General features: G+C 38.5%; 1 protein-coding gene and 1 long non-coding RNA gene across 2 annotated transcripts in view; one reads left to right on the forward strand and one right to left on the reverse strand.

Annotated features, from left to right (window-relative positions):
* The first annotated feature begins 2,273 nt into the window (after positions 1-2,273).
* LOC142761072 (uncharacterized) lies at positions 2,274-7,628 on the forward strand. Its single transcript, XR_012883493.1, has 3 exons — positions 2,274-2,317; positions 6,710-6,809; positions 7,497-7,628. It is a non-coding gene; the product is annotated as an uncharacterized LOC142761072 (long non-coding RNA).
* A 102-nt stretch (positions 7,629-7,730) lies between these two features.
* The window catches only part of TMEM244 (transmembrane protein 244), a 158,029-nt gene continuing 152,087 nt past the window's right edge, over positions 7,731-13,672 (reverse strand). Inside the window, exons 5-6 of the mRNA XM_075863716.1 lie at positions 10,029-10,073; positions 7,731-7,870 (exon numbers count right to left, since the gene is read on the reverse strand). Coding sequence (XP_075719831.1) covers positions 7,776-7,870; positions 10,029-10,073 — 140 coding nt within the window. The 3' untranslated portion in view covers positions 7,731-7,775. The remainder of the gene's footprint in view (positions 7,871-10,028; positions 10,074-13,672) is intronic.

Consider the following 13,672-nt stretch of genomic DNA (forward strand, 5'->3'; position numbering starts at 1 on the left):
ATAAAAAAGAGGCCTCAAAATGCACTAGGCGCTTCTTTGCTTCTAGGGCTTGTATTTTAGTCCACAAGCGCACTAAAGGCACATGTGAGACATTTCTAAAAACTGCAGAATCTGGACAATACATATTTAGTAGTGTTTCTCTGGTAAAACCTTCTGTGTTACAGAAAGAAATAAAAATGGAGTTGTTACAGAAAAAAATAAAAATGGAATAAAATTGAAATTCAGCAAGAAAAATGAAATTTGCAAATTTCACCTCCACTTTGCTTTAATTCCTGTGAAATTCCTAAAGGGTTAAAAAAACTTTCTAAATGCTGTTTTGAATACTTTCAGGGGTCTAGTTTTTAAAATGGGGTGTTTTATGGGGATTTCTAATACATAGGCCCCTCAAAGCCACTTCAGAACTGAACAGGTACCTTAAAAAAAGGCTTTTGAAATTTTCTTAAAAATATGAGAAATTGCGGTTTATGTTCTAAGTCTTGTAACGTCCAAGAAAAATAAAAAAATTTTCAAAAAAACTATGCCAATCTAAAGTAGACATATGGGAAATGTGAACTAGTAACTATTTTGGGGGGTATAACCATCTGTTTTACAAGTAGATGCATTTAAATTTCAAAATTTTCTCTAAATTGTGCAATTTTTCACATATATACACTGAATATATCGACCAAATTTTACCACTAACATGAAGCCCAATGTCTCATGAGAAAACAATCTCAGAATCGCTTGGATAGGTTTAAGCATTCCGACGTTATTACCACATAAAGTGAAATATGTCAGATTTGAAAAATGGGTTCTGAGCCTTAAGGCCCAAACAAGGCTGCGTCCTTAAGGGGTTAAACAAACTAAGTGTTTGGGCATCCAGTTGGCAAATTAAGTTTAATGTAGATAAATGTAAAGTTATGCATCTGGGTACCAACAACCTGCTTGCATCATATGTCCTTGGGTGTATTTGTAAATCATAAACTAAATAACAGCATGCAATGTCAATCAGCTGCTTCAAAGGCCAGCAGGATATTGTCGTGTATTAAAAGAGGCATGGACTCGCGGGACAGGGATGTAATAATTGCCACTTTACAAAGCATTAGTGAGGCCTCATCTAGAATATGCAGTTCAGTTCTGGGCTCCAGTTCATAGAAAGGATGCCCTGGAGTTGGAAGAAATACAAAGAAGAGCAACGAAGCTAATAAGGGGCATGGAGAATCTAAGTTATGAGGAAAGATTAAAAGAATCAAACCTATTTAGCCTTGAAAAAAGACAACTAACGGGGGGACATGATTAACTTACAGTATATAAATATATGAATGGCACATACAAAAAATAAGGGGGAACTCCCTCCATCTGGAGGAAAAAAGGTTCAACCTGCAGAGGCGACAAGCCTTCTTTACTGTGAGAACTGTGAATCCATGGAATAGCCTACCGCAGGAGCTGGTCACAGCAGGGACAGTAGATGGCTTTAAAAAACGGTTAGATAATTTCCTAGAACAAAAAAATATTAGCTCCTATGTGTAGAAACTTTTCCCTTCCCTTTTCCCGTCCCTTGGTTGAACTTGATGGACATGTGTCTTTTTTCAGCCGTACTAACTATGTAACTATGTAAAGTAGTAATGGATGGAAACTCACTGAAATGCTGACTGTAGAATCATTAGAAAAGTAGGGAGACTTCATGCAATGCCTGGGACGAATATGCAAAAAGTCGTCCTCCAGAAGGAAGAAAACTTTCCCTAAAGTGCAATTTACATGGCTTCCCTATAAAGACGCTTTTACACAGGCCAATGATCAGGCATAAAATTGTTTATTGGCAGATCTGCTAGATTATGCGGCCAATAAAATGGTCGCAAGTCGGCAGCACATCTCCCTGACTGAAGCAAACAAACGCTGATCGATGAGCTGTCTCGCTGATCGGCGCTCATTTTCACTGCCCTGTAAAAGGACCTTAAGTCCGAGTCTCATTCCAGAAAGAGCCTTCAAACAAGACTGGTGAGGTAGCCTAACAATGATACCTATCTATGGACTTATCTGTTTGGTTCCTGTTTTCTGGAGAATTGACAGGAGGCCTATGTGACTACAGGCAATTCTCCTTGGATAAAAATATTTTATAGCTTGACTCCAATAGGAAGAAAATGGAATCTAGAGTATCATGTATATGGCTTTATTGTAAGTCGATATCTTATTACAGAAGTACTCTTTAAAGTGAAGGTTCAGTTTTACACTTTAATTTTTTTTTGCAATGTTTATTTTAATTGTTTTGTTGCTTTTTCCTTTTTCCTTTTTAGGATGAAAAATTCAAAGTGATAGCTCATTGGATATTCCCTGACAGGTACTATATATGCGGACTGCAAACACTTTTCCTCCATTCTACTGTGTGGTCAAAGTCTCATAACAGCAAACTGCATTGTGGTACATACTGGACTTTTTTCTTAAGGGTCGCCATACACATTAGATAAATGTCAGCCGAATCACCCCACACACCAACACTGTGCCCCCTGAATACACTGGTGTCACACACACACACACACACACACACACACACACACACACACACATACACACACACGCATAAACACACACAAACACAGTGCCTCATTAAAAAAATGTACCATACAATAGTGTCGTACATAACTATGATGCTAGGAGCCCGGCTCCCTGCAGTGTGCTCGGTCCGGGACTTGCGGCCGAAATACATTCCGTCCATTACAGATCGAACATGCTCGTGTGAATTCAGCCTTAGTGGCAATGGTATACCCCTGACGGCAGTAGCCTCTTTAAGCAGGATAATGTGTCCTGTCACACTGCACAAATTTGTTCAGAAATGGCTTAAGGAATAAGACAAAGAGTTTAAGGTGTTGATTTGACAAGGGTACTCAGATTTCAATTCCATCATGCATCTGTGGGATGTGCTGGAAAACCAAGTCTGATCCATGGAGTCCCCGCCTCGAAAACCTACATGACTTAAAGGATTTTCTGCTAAAGTCTTGGTGCCGGATACCAAAGGACGCTTTCAGAAGTCTTGTGGAGTCCATGCCTCAATGGTAAAGAGTGGTTTTGGCAGCATGATGGCGGCCTACACATTATTAGGCAGGTGGTTTTAATGTTATGGCTGATTGGTGTATGTCTACTGTATATGTATTTAAACACTTCATACTTTGGATTCTAGTTATCTATGTACCAAGATCATAAAAAAACGTCCTTAAAGATCCAACAATTTAAACCTGTTCTTGTAAATGTTGTATATTGTGTTAGACACTGCTACATTATAGCAAAGATGGAGTTTGCACTTATAACATGTTCTTAATACAATTTAGATAACTTTTACTGCAGTGAGGATGAAACTTTGCACTGAAGTACAATCATCTGTCTGCCGAGCAGTTGAAGTAAAGACATTAAACATATTGCAGAGAGAACAATTATAACTAGGAACCTAGTGTGTGTCAGAATAGCAGCTATAGAGCAGTGGGAAGAGGGTGCAATGACATCATGAGGGGGGTTTATCAAAGCGGCTGCAAAATAAAAGTTTCCCATAGCAATCATTTTTCAAAGGGCCTCTGAAAAATGAGAGTTGGAATTTGAATAGTTGCAATAGGCATCTATGAATCCATTGCACTAGATTTGATAAATCTCGCTAATATCCACAATGATATGGAGCAGGCAAACTATATAAATACATGTTTCATATTCATGAAGTACATAGATCCTACATAATATGATGTCATCACATGTAAAGTAGATAGTTGTCATGTTCTGGAAAAATAGCAGAATTTTTTTTAATAAGAGCAACATTTGCTAATGTGAACATTTTTTTTCTTTTCGCTATGCACAAGGAAATGTGTTTTACATGGTATGGTGGATTTACAGTAAGTAAAGGAAATAAGAGCATTAGTGAAACTTAGGGTAGGGTGCATTTTGAACATTTGAGCATTATCACCGGAACAGATATCTATCACATATCTGTATTCTTCCAAACAGGTTCTTAAACCTTTAAAATGTATCACTTTTAAACACGCATTTCGTTTGCCTGGAGGCATTTTTAACATTAGACACTAAACATTATCAGCTAGGATAGCTAATCAAACCACTCTGAAATTAGAGGGAATTTCAGGTAATGTAGGCAGTTTGGGGCAGCACCCCTAACTTATACTGCCAACACACCACAGGGTTATGATAGGATAAATAAGGAGAGACTGCAGATTATCTTAAATCCCAATTTGACCCCCAGTAACATTGGAATCCTTATGTAGACTTGTTTATCTTCCTAAAAGATGGAGGTGCTAATAATACATAGAGAAGACTATGTCTTTATATCTTTTTTTGTTTGTCTATGCAAATGTGTTTTAATGAGAAGCAATAAAAGTTATGTAAAGTTTTTCACCGCTCAAACAGCACTGAGAAACACAGTCCAACCTGTAGTCTTATAGACGTTTCTGCTCAGTCCACAAGCAATAGACAATCTACAATCCAGAGAAGGTGTGTGTAGTTGTTCTGGTCCTTGTAGTACAATGGAGCTCTGCAGCGTATCTCGATGTTCAAGCTCCAGGCAGGATAAATCCTATGACTCCAATAGAGAAGAGGAGAAATAGTGCAACACACTCTGGTTTTTCTGCAATACGCAAGATTTATTCTATACTTACAGAAAATAGAAGAATTAAAGTATTGGTGATTCAAATAAAATCAGTGGCAGCACATCAAACAAACTCGCCCCTATGCTGGGTTTCACCCTTCCGGCTTCCTCTGGGGCATGGGCCTACAAGGACCAGAACAACTGCACACACCTTTTCTGGATTGTAGATTGTCTATTGCTTGTGGACTGCGCAGAAACGTCTAGAAGACTACTGGTTGGACTGTGTTTCTCGGTGCTGTTTGAGCGGTGAAAAACTATATACTTTTGTTTTATTTCAAGGTGTTTGGATTTCACCAGATTTTTCCAACTCCGGTGTAATGGATTTGCCTGACACAGTTTCTTTGTCGACGCCCGTGGTTAATCAGCCTGCATCTGTGCCTAGTTCTGTTAGAGTGACTCGATCTGCTACCACTTAGGCTGGGAGGCTGAGGAGTGAGAGAACCTATCACAGCCTGGCCAGACGGAGCTAGCTCTCACCCTCTGTCTATTTATACCTTCATTTCCTGCTCCTCCTTTGCCTGTGATTCTGTCTGTTTATTGGCTCTGCTGCTCCTGCTTATACTATTGACCCTGGCTTTACTGACTACTCTCCTGCTCTGCGTTTACTACCTCGTACACTCCTGGTTTGACTCGGCTAGTTCACTACTCTTGTTGCTCACGATGTTGCCGTGAGAAACTGCTCCATTTCCCTTAGCTTCTGTGTACCCTTGTCTGTTGGTCTGTCGTGCAATTATTGAGCGTAGGGACCGTCGCCCAGTTGTACGTCGTCGCCTAGGACGGGCCGTGCAAGTAGGCAGGGACTGAGTGGCGGGTAGATTAGGGCTCACCTGTCTGTCTCCCTAACCTGTCATTACATCCAGCCTGAAATATATTCATTGTGGTCATTAGAGCCAGGATTTACCCATACAGTATATTTGCAATAAAAGTTATATTTTAGGAAAAAAATCAGTCCATGAAGGGAAAATTATCTTTCTAAAAATATATGTTTAACAAGAATAGAATAGAAAAATAGAAACGAGATTTATACATTTAAGCAAAAGTATGTATGTATATATATATATTTTATTTTTTTTGAAGGGGGGGGGGTTAACATGAGGTTTAAAGCAGAGTTATGAACTGCTTACGGGTTTCCAGCAGTTTAATAAATACATTTGGTGATGGTTTGATCCGACAACAAGATTATCTGTATTATTCTATACATTTTCTCTTGCTATGAAATATAGTGACTAGGCAGGTCAAAGAACTTGACTAATTTGTCCTTCCATAAGTGTTAACCAGCTGAATTTATCAGATAAGGCAATATTTTTCTCCTGTTGATCTAGATCTTTAAAAAAAAGGTAAATAATGAGTGTTGTAGAGCTGACCATAGACATAAAATGAGGGTTTCATCTTACTGGTCAATAGTGTGACTAGGGGTGACAGTGCTTTAAGTCCATTGTGCACTTGAGGATGTTCAAGAGAAAACATCAAAACTAGTGGGAAAAGGAATAATGGAGTAGTTGCTCATAGATACCAATCAGATTTAGTTTTCAATTTTCACATAATAAAAAAAAATAAAGTTAACAAAATATTATTGTCTTAAAATAGATAAGGAGTTTGTTCATAGCATCAAGGACACAACTTTGCTAAAAGAGGTTTTCCGACGACACAAAACACCTCTAAATTCACTTTTATAATGTAAGTAAGGAACTTTCTACATTGATGTCAATCTCAAAAATGTACAGTTACATATTTGATCCGCTGCTCACGTGATGATGCGTGCCAAAAATCCTCTTTTTCTGCTGTCGTCACATACACCACCCATAATCCTGTGCGGCTCTGTGTAATAGTACGACATCTGTAAAGTCTCAGTGGGCTGTTCCTCCAGCATCTTCAATTTAGCATATACTAATCGGCTTCCCAGACGCATGCCCAGTTCACTTTACCAGATGCACCTGCGCCAGATGTCGGCAAAAGTGTACCGATAGAAGTGTCCGCTGTTCACAGCGAATATTGACTGAGCATGACCAGTCCTTTTTCACAGTTCCCTATTTATTTTACAGATGTAAAATATAATATTATGCATATATAATATATATATAAACTTTCTATTAGGCTAAACAAAGACACACTACTAGTGGATCAATGGCCTATGGAATAATTTGCAGGACAGAAGTTTGTCTCTTGCCAGACCACCCATGGATCAAACATAAAGGTATGTATTCATTTGTTGACTATTCTTATACAGTTCGTTCTATGTTTTAATGTAGTAGTTTATCCATTTCATGTTAGTCAATCCACTTCTACAAGAGACATCGATGTGACAGAAAGAGGAATCCAAGCCAGCCTCGAGCTGGCATAGATTTGCACCATAATAAATAATAAATTATGGCAAATTTGTCTGTTTGCGGCTGCCCCTTCCGCTAAGATCTGCCCACTAGAAAGGGGCCGTGAGCAGCAGAAACGGCACAAATTTGCAATTTTTACCGCAAATTGTGACTTATGTTCTGTTTGTGACTTTTATGCACCAGATAACGTATGTGAATTTTTTATTTTATCCCAATAGAGGGGGAATGTATGGCGCATGGCCGTGGCCACGATCCCGTCCGAATCAGTAAGTGACCGGGAGTCAACGTGAGCACAAAAAAGCTAGAACGAGGTTTAGGGGCCCCGTTCTAGGGATCGGTGTGGGTCCCAGAGGTGGGTCCCATATCCTGTGGATATGTCATAAATGTCTCTCATGGGAAAACCCCTTTAAGACTGGCGAATGAAATGCCAGTCTTAATAAATTCCCCACTATGTCTTTATAAGAGGCAAGTTATACAGCTTTTAGAATTAATAACATATTTGATATAATTATTATATGTTTGATATTTTAATTATTATTATTATGTTTTTACAGAGAGGATTATGTGAGAGGATGAGATATGTCCTTCTGAAGAAATGGATGTGGTGAGATACATTGTGAAGGCCGTTCTACAACTAAATACTTTAATTAAATTGCAGACAAATAATTTGTGATGCAAATGTATGCATATGTGGCTCTAAAGAAAACAACAACTAAAAAAACACAACCTAATGACTCATAAAATAAATTTTATTTTGTTTGTCAATTCCTAAACATGATAAAGCCTCACTTGAGAACATTGGAAATAGTTGCTACACCAGGTACATTCCTTCCTTAAAAATCATCCAGGTCCGGATAAATAAAGTTGTTCTTGTACAGAAGATAGGCCAGGATTTGTCCTCCACAAACCATTGCACTCAAGCCAATTCCTAGATACACCCAATAAATGAACATTTGTTTAGGAAGATGGAATATGACCATTGTTGGATCCACTAAAGGGTGTGTGTGTGTGTGTGTGTGTGTGTGTGTGTGTGTGTGTGTGTGTGTGTGTGTGTATGTGGTTGTGTGTGCGTGTGTGCTCACACAGTATATCTGGAGAGAGGAAACAATACATATTGTACAACTAGTATAATTGTCAATAACTAATCTAGATGATACTTTAATTCTGAAAATATTATTTAGTTTATATTCTGAAAAACACACATGAAGTGTTAGAAAACTCAAATAAAGTTGTTGCGAACAAATATTTGTATCCACATATGTGAGTCTTAACTACTTCAATATCCTGATTTATTAAAACACACATACATTTGGTGATCAAGCAATGTGTTTATATTCTTTTCTATTTCCCACATATTTTATGCCATTGTGTGACCCAAACTAACATTGGTCATAATGCTAAAAACAGCACAGATGGCAAACTAACTACTAATTACTCATAGCAAATAAATCAGTATGACATCTCTACTACAGACTCTTGATCTGACAAATTTGTGAACACCCAAAGCAATGTGAGCAGCACATATTCATAGTAAAAGAGAAATGTAAAACTGGCATTCATGATTAGATCAGCAGCATGCCAGCATGGACTGTATGGCCTTAAAGAGGCTCTGTCACCAGATTTTGCAACCCCTATCTGCTATTGCAGCAGATAGGCGCTGCAATGTAGATTACAGTAACGTTTTTATTTTTAAAAAACGAGCATTTTTGGCCAAGTTATGACCATTTTCGTATTTATGCAAATGAGGCTTGCAAAAGTACAATTGGGCGTGTTGAAAAGTAAAAGTACAACTGGGCGTGTATTATGTGCGTACATCGGGGCGTGTTTACTACTTTTACTAGCTGGGCGTTGTGTATAGAAGTGTCATCCACTTCTCTTCACAACGCCCAGCTTCTGGCAGTGCAGCACTGTGACGTCACTCACAGGTCCTGCATCGTGTCGGCACCAGAGGCTACAGATGATTCTGCAGCAGCATCGGCGTTTGCAGGTAAGTCGATGTAGCTACTTACCTGCAAATGCTGATGCTGCTGCAGAATCAAGTGTAGCCTCTGGTGCCGACACGATGCAGGACCTGTGAGTGATGTCACAGTCCTGCACTGCCAGAAGCTGGGCGTTGTGAAGAGAAGTGGATGACACTTCTATACACAACGCCCAGCTAGTAATAGTAGTAAACACGCCCCGATGTACGCACATAATACACGCCCAGTTGTACTTTTACTTTTCAACACGCCCAGTTGTACTTTTGCAAGCCTCATTTGCATAAATACGAAAATGGTCATAACTTGGCCAAAAATGCTCGTTTTTTAAAAATAAAAACGTTACTGTAATCTACATTGCAGTGCCTATCTGCTGCAATAGCAGATAGGGGCTGCAAAATCTGGTGACAGAGCCTCTTTAAGTGCCTAATTTGTTACGTGAAACTCTGACGGTTCAACGAGGCTTATTGTTCCTATTTATCATTTGTTTATATGTTTAGATTTGTTATTCCTTCCTTGGGGCCTGTTCACATCTGCATTGAAGGCAATGACCTCCGTCACATATGCTGCGTTATTGTTTTTGGTAAAACGACGGACCCCGTTAAAATGAATGGGTTCAGTTGGGAACCGATGGTATCTGTTTTGCAATGTAACCGGAGCTTCCCGTATTTTCTCCTCTGACAGAGCAGAGCAACAGAAACAATGACGCAGATGTGAACAGACCCGAACACAGTTTATTCTGATGCATGGCCAAGTCCACAGGAGTATCATTATTGTGTGCTGTTGCCCATACCAACTGCCTATCTGAGATTACTGCCAGCAGCTCCAGAATTATGAGAACATCTCAAGTGCTGTTCGTTCCAAAGACTTGTATGAAAACAACCCAGCATTTGTCATTACAGACTTAAAAATATGCGTGGGACAATTTTTTATTATTTTTATATTGTCCATGATCGTGTGTAGCTAACCATTGATTTCTATACAATAGCTACATGTATACCAACTATTGAAAATGTTTGACTTGAATAAAAATGTTTTTCTTAAATTTGTGTACAATAATATATAAGAAAAAAATACAGATAGCGATACCATTAGCAATAACATATTTACCTATAGAGATCCACCAGTGTGCCACAACAGGGAATTCCATATTAACTTCAGGAAAAAAAATAAAACATTGTTCAGTTTGGATTTCACCGTTTTCCGTCCACGCTTTTAATTAACAGGTGCATTGAAGTATAAAGCCAGTCGTAAGGTGTTAATCGGAATTTTAACTTGTGTAAGGCTCTGTTGGCTTATAGTTAAAATTATTAACTAGAGCATGAAATGTGTTCACTAGGAACATTTCTAAGGTAATATTCAATGAACCGCTGAACTTCAGCAGGTATCATTACAATGTATGGTAGATTTTCTCTGTATTAATGCGTCATATTGTAATAGCATTCTATAACTTTACAGTACATGGCTGTAATCTCTGCCAAACCCCATATGTCTCTTAACTTATACAAATACATGATATATACTATACTTGTAGAATTAATTAGCATTTACTGGATAGGATTAGAATGTTATATTAAAAAAAGTCATTGCTTTGACGTCTGTGGTATGTAAGGTATTTGAGGGTATTCTAAGAGATGAACTGCAAAAGTATACAGCGGAGAATAGTCTAATAACCAGCATGGATTCATGAAAAACAGGTTGTGCCTAACCAACTTGCTCGGTTTCTATGAAGAGGTAAGTGCAAATCTGTATATTGGTCATGCGGCTGATGTAATTTATTTGGATTTTGCAAAAGCATTTGATACTGTTACACACAACAGTCTTGTTCGGAATCTACAGACACAGGGACTAGGGGAACATGTATGCAAGTGGGTAAAGAATTGGTTAAGGGACAGAAAACAAAGAGTCGTTATAAATGGAACTTATTCAAACTGGGTTGAAGTCAGCAGCGGGGTACCGCAACGATCGGTATTAGGCCCAATTCTTTTTAATCTCTTTACTAATGACCTTCTGGATGGGATTGATAGTAAGGTGTCAGTTTTTGCTGACAACACAAAACTTTGTAGGATGCTTAAAACTCAACTTGACAATAAAATATTACAGAAAGACCTAGATAAGTTGGCAGCATGGGCAAAAACATGGCAGGTGAAATTTAATGTCGATAAATGTAAAGTAATGCACTTAGGATGCAATAATAGCATTGATTCATATATGTTGGATCTGGTCATTTCTAATAATGCAGATCTTGTTGGGAATGTCAATGTTCGTGAAAACCTCGGTAACAGTGATCATAATATAGTTATATTTTACCTATACTGTAAAAAACAAACGCAGGCTGGGAGGGCAAAAACATTTAATTTTAAGAAAGCCAATTTCCCCACGATGAGGGCTGAAACTCAGGATATAGACTGGGAAGAACTAATGTCAAATAATGGAACAAATGATAAATGGGAGATTTTCAAATCTACTTTGGGTAATTATAGTGCAAAATGTATTCCTACAGGTAACAAGGTTAAACGACTAAAATTAAACCCCACATGGCTTACACCTTCTGTGAAAGGGGCAATACATGACAAAAAAAGGGCATTTAAAAAATACAAATCTGAGGGTACATCTGCAGCCTTTGTAAAATATAAAGAGCTTAATAAAATCTGTAAAAATGTAATAAAATCAGCAAAAATACAAAATGAAAGGCAGGTGGCCAAGGATAGTAAAACAAATCCCAAAAAATTCTTCAAGCATATAAATGCAAAAAAGCCAAGGTCTGAACATGTAGGACCCCTAGATAGTGGTAATGGGGAGTTGATCACAGGGGATCAAGAGAAGGCAGAGTTACTAATTGGGTTCTTTAGCTCTGTATATACAACAGAAGAAAGAGCAGCTGATGTAGCCGCTGCCGGTGCTGTTAATATATCAGTTGATATACTGAATTGGATGAATGTAGATATGGTACAAGCTAAATTAAATAAAATAAATGTACACAAGGCCCCGGGACCAGATGGGTTACACCCTAGAGTTCTTAAAGAGCTTAGTTCAGTTATTTCTGTCCCCCTCTTCATAATATTTAGAGAGTCTCTCATGAGTGGTATAGTGCCAAGGGACTGGCGCAGGGCAAATGTGGTGCCTATTTTCAAAAAGGGCTCTAGGTCTTCGCCGGGTAATTATAGACCAGTAAGCTTAACATCAATTGTGGGGAAAATGTTTGAGGGGCTATTGAGGGACTATATACAGAATTATGTGACAATAAATAGTATTATAAGTGACAGCCAGCATGGTTTTACAAAGGACAGAAGCTGTCAAACCAACCTGATTTGTTTTTATGAAGAGGTAAGCAGAAGCCTAGACAGAGGGGCCGCTGTGGATATAGTGTTTTTGGACTTTGCAAAGGCATTTGACACTGTCCCTCATAGACATCTAATGGGTAAATTAAGGACTATAGGTTTAGAAAGTATAGTTTGTAATTGGATTGAGAATTGGCTCAAGGACCGTATCCAGAGAGTTGTGGTCAATGATTCCTACTCTGAATGGTCCCCAGTTATAAGTGGTGTACCCCAGGGTTCAGTGCTGGGACCACTATTATTCAGCTTATTTATTAATGATATAGAGGATGGGATTAATAGCACTATTTCTATTTTTGCAGATGACACCAAGCTATGCAATATAGTTCAGACTATGGAAGATGTTTGTGAATTGCAGGCAGATTTAAACAAACTAAGTGTTTGGGCGTCCACTTGGCAAATGAAGTTTAATGTAGATAAATGTAAAGTTATGCATCTGGGTACGAAAAACCTGCAAGCATCATATGTCCTAGGGGGAGCTACACTGGGGGAGTCAATTGTTGAGAAGGATCTGGGTGTACTTGTAAATCATAAACTAAATTTCAGCATGCAGTGTCAATCAGCTGCTTCAAAGGCCAGCAAAATATTGTCGTGTATAAAAAGAGGCATGGACTCACGGGACAGGGATGTAATATTACCACTTTACAAAGCATTAGTGAGGTCTCATCTAGAATATGCAGTCCAGTTCTGGGCTCCAGTTCATAGAAAGGATGCCCTGGAGTTGGAAAAAATACAAAGAAGAGCAACAAAGCTAACAAGGGGCATGGAGAATCTAAGTTATGAGGAAAGATGAAAAGAACTAAACCTATTTAGCCTTGAGAAAAGACGACTAAGGGGGGACATGATTAACTTATATAAATATATGAATGGCGCATACAAAAAATATGGTGAAATCCTGTTCCATGTAAAACCCCCTCAAAAAACAAGGGGGCACTCCCTCCGTCTGGAGAAAAAAAGGTTCAACCTGCAGAGGCGACAAGGCTTCTTTACCGTGAGAACTGTGAATCTATGGAATAGCCTACCGCAGGAGCTGGTCGCAGCAGGGACAGTAGATGGCTTTAAAAAAGGCTTAGATAATTTCCTAGAACAAAAAAATATTAACTGCTATGTGTAGAAATTTTTTACTTCCCCTTTCCCATCCCTTGGTTGAACTTGATGGACATGTGTCTTTTTTCAACCGTACAAACTATGTAACTATGTAACTATGTAACTATACATGAAATGGAATAAAACTGGGGATAACGGAACAAGAGAAGGACCTGGGTATTCTGGTAACAAATAAGCTAAGCAGCAGCAATGTCAAGCAGCAGCTGAAAAAGCAAATAGAATTTTAGGGTGTATAAAAAGAGATAAAAACCCGTGATTCAAATGTAATATTACCCCTTGTAAGGCCACATCTTGAATATGGAATTCAGT

Source organism: Rhinoderma darwinii, chromosome 4 (assembly GCF_050947455.1).
Source record: "Rhinoderma darwinii isolate aRhiDar2 chromosome 4, aRhiDar2.hap1, whole genome shotgun sequence".
Taxonomy (NCBI): Eukaryota; Metazoa; Chordata; class Amphibia; order Anura; family Rhinodermatidae; genus Rhinoderma; species Rhinoderma darwinii.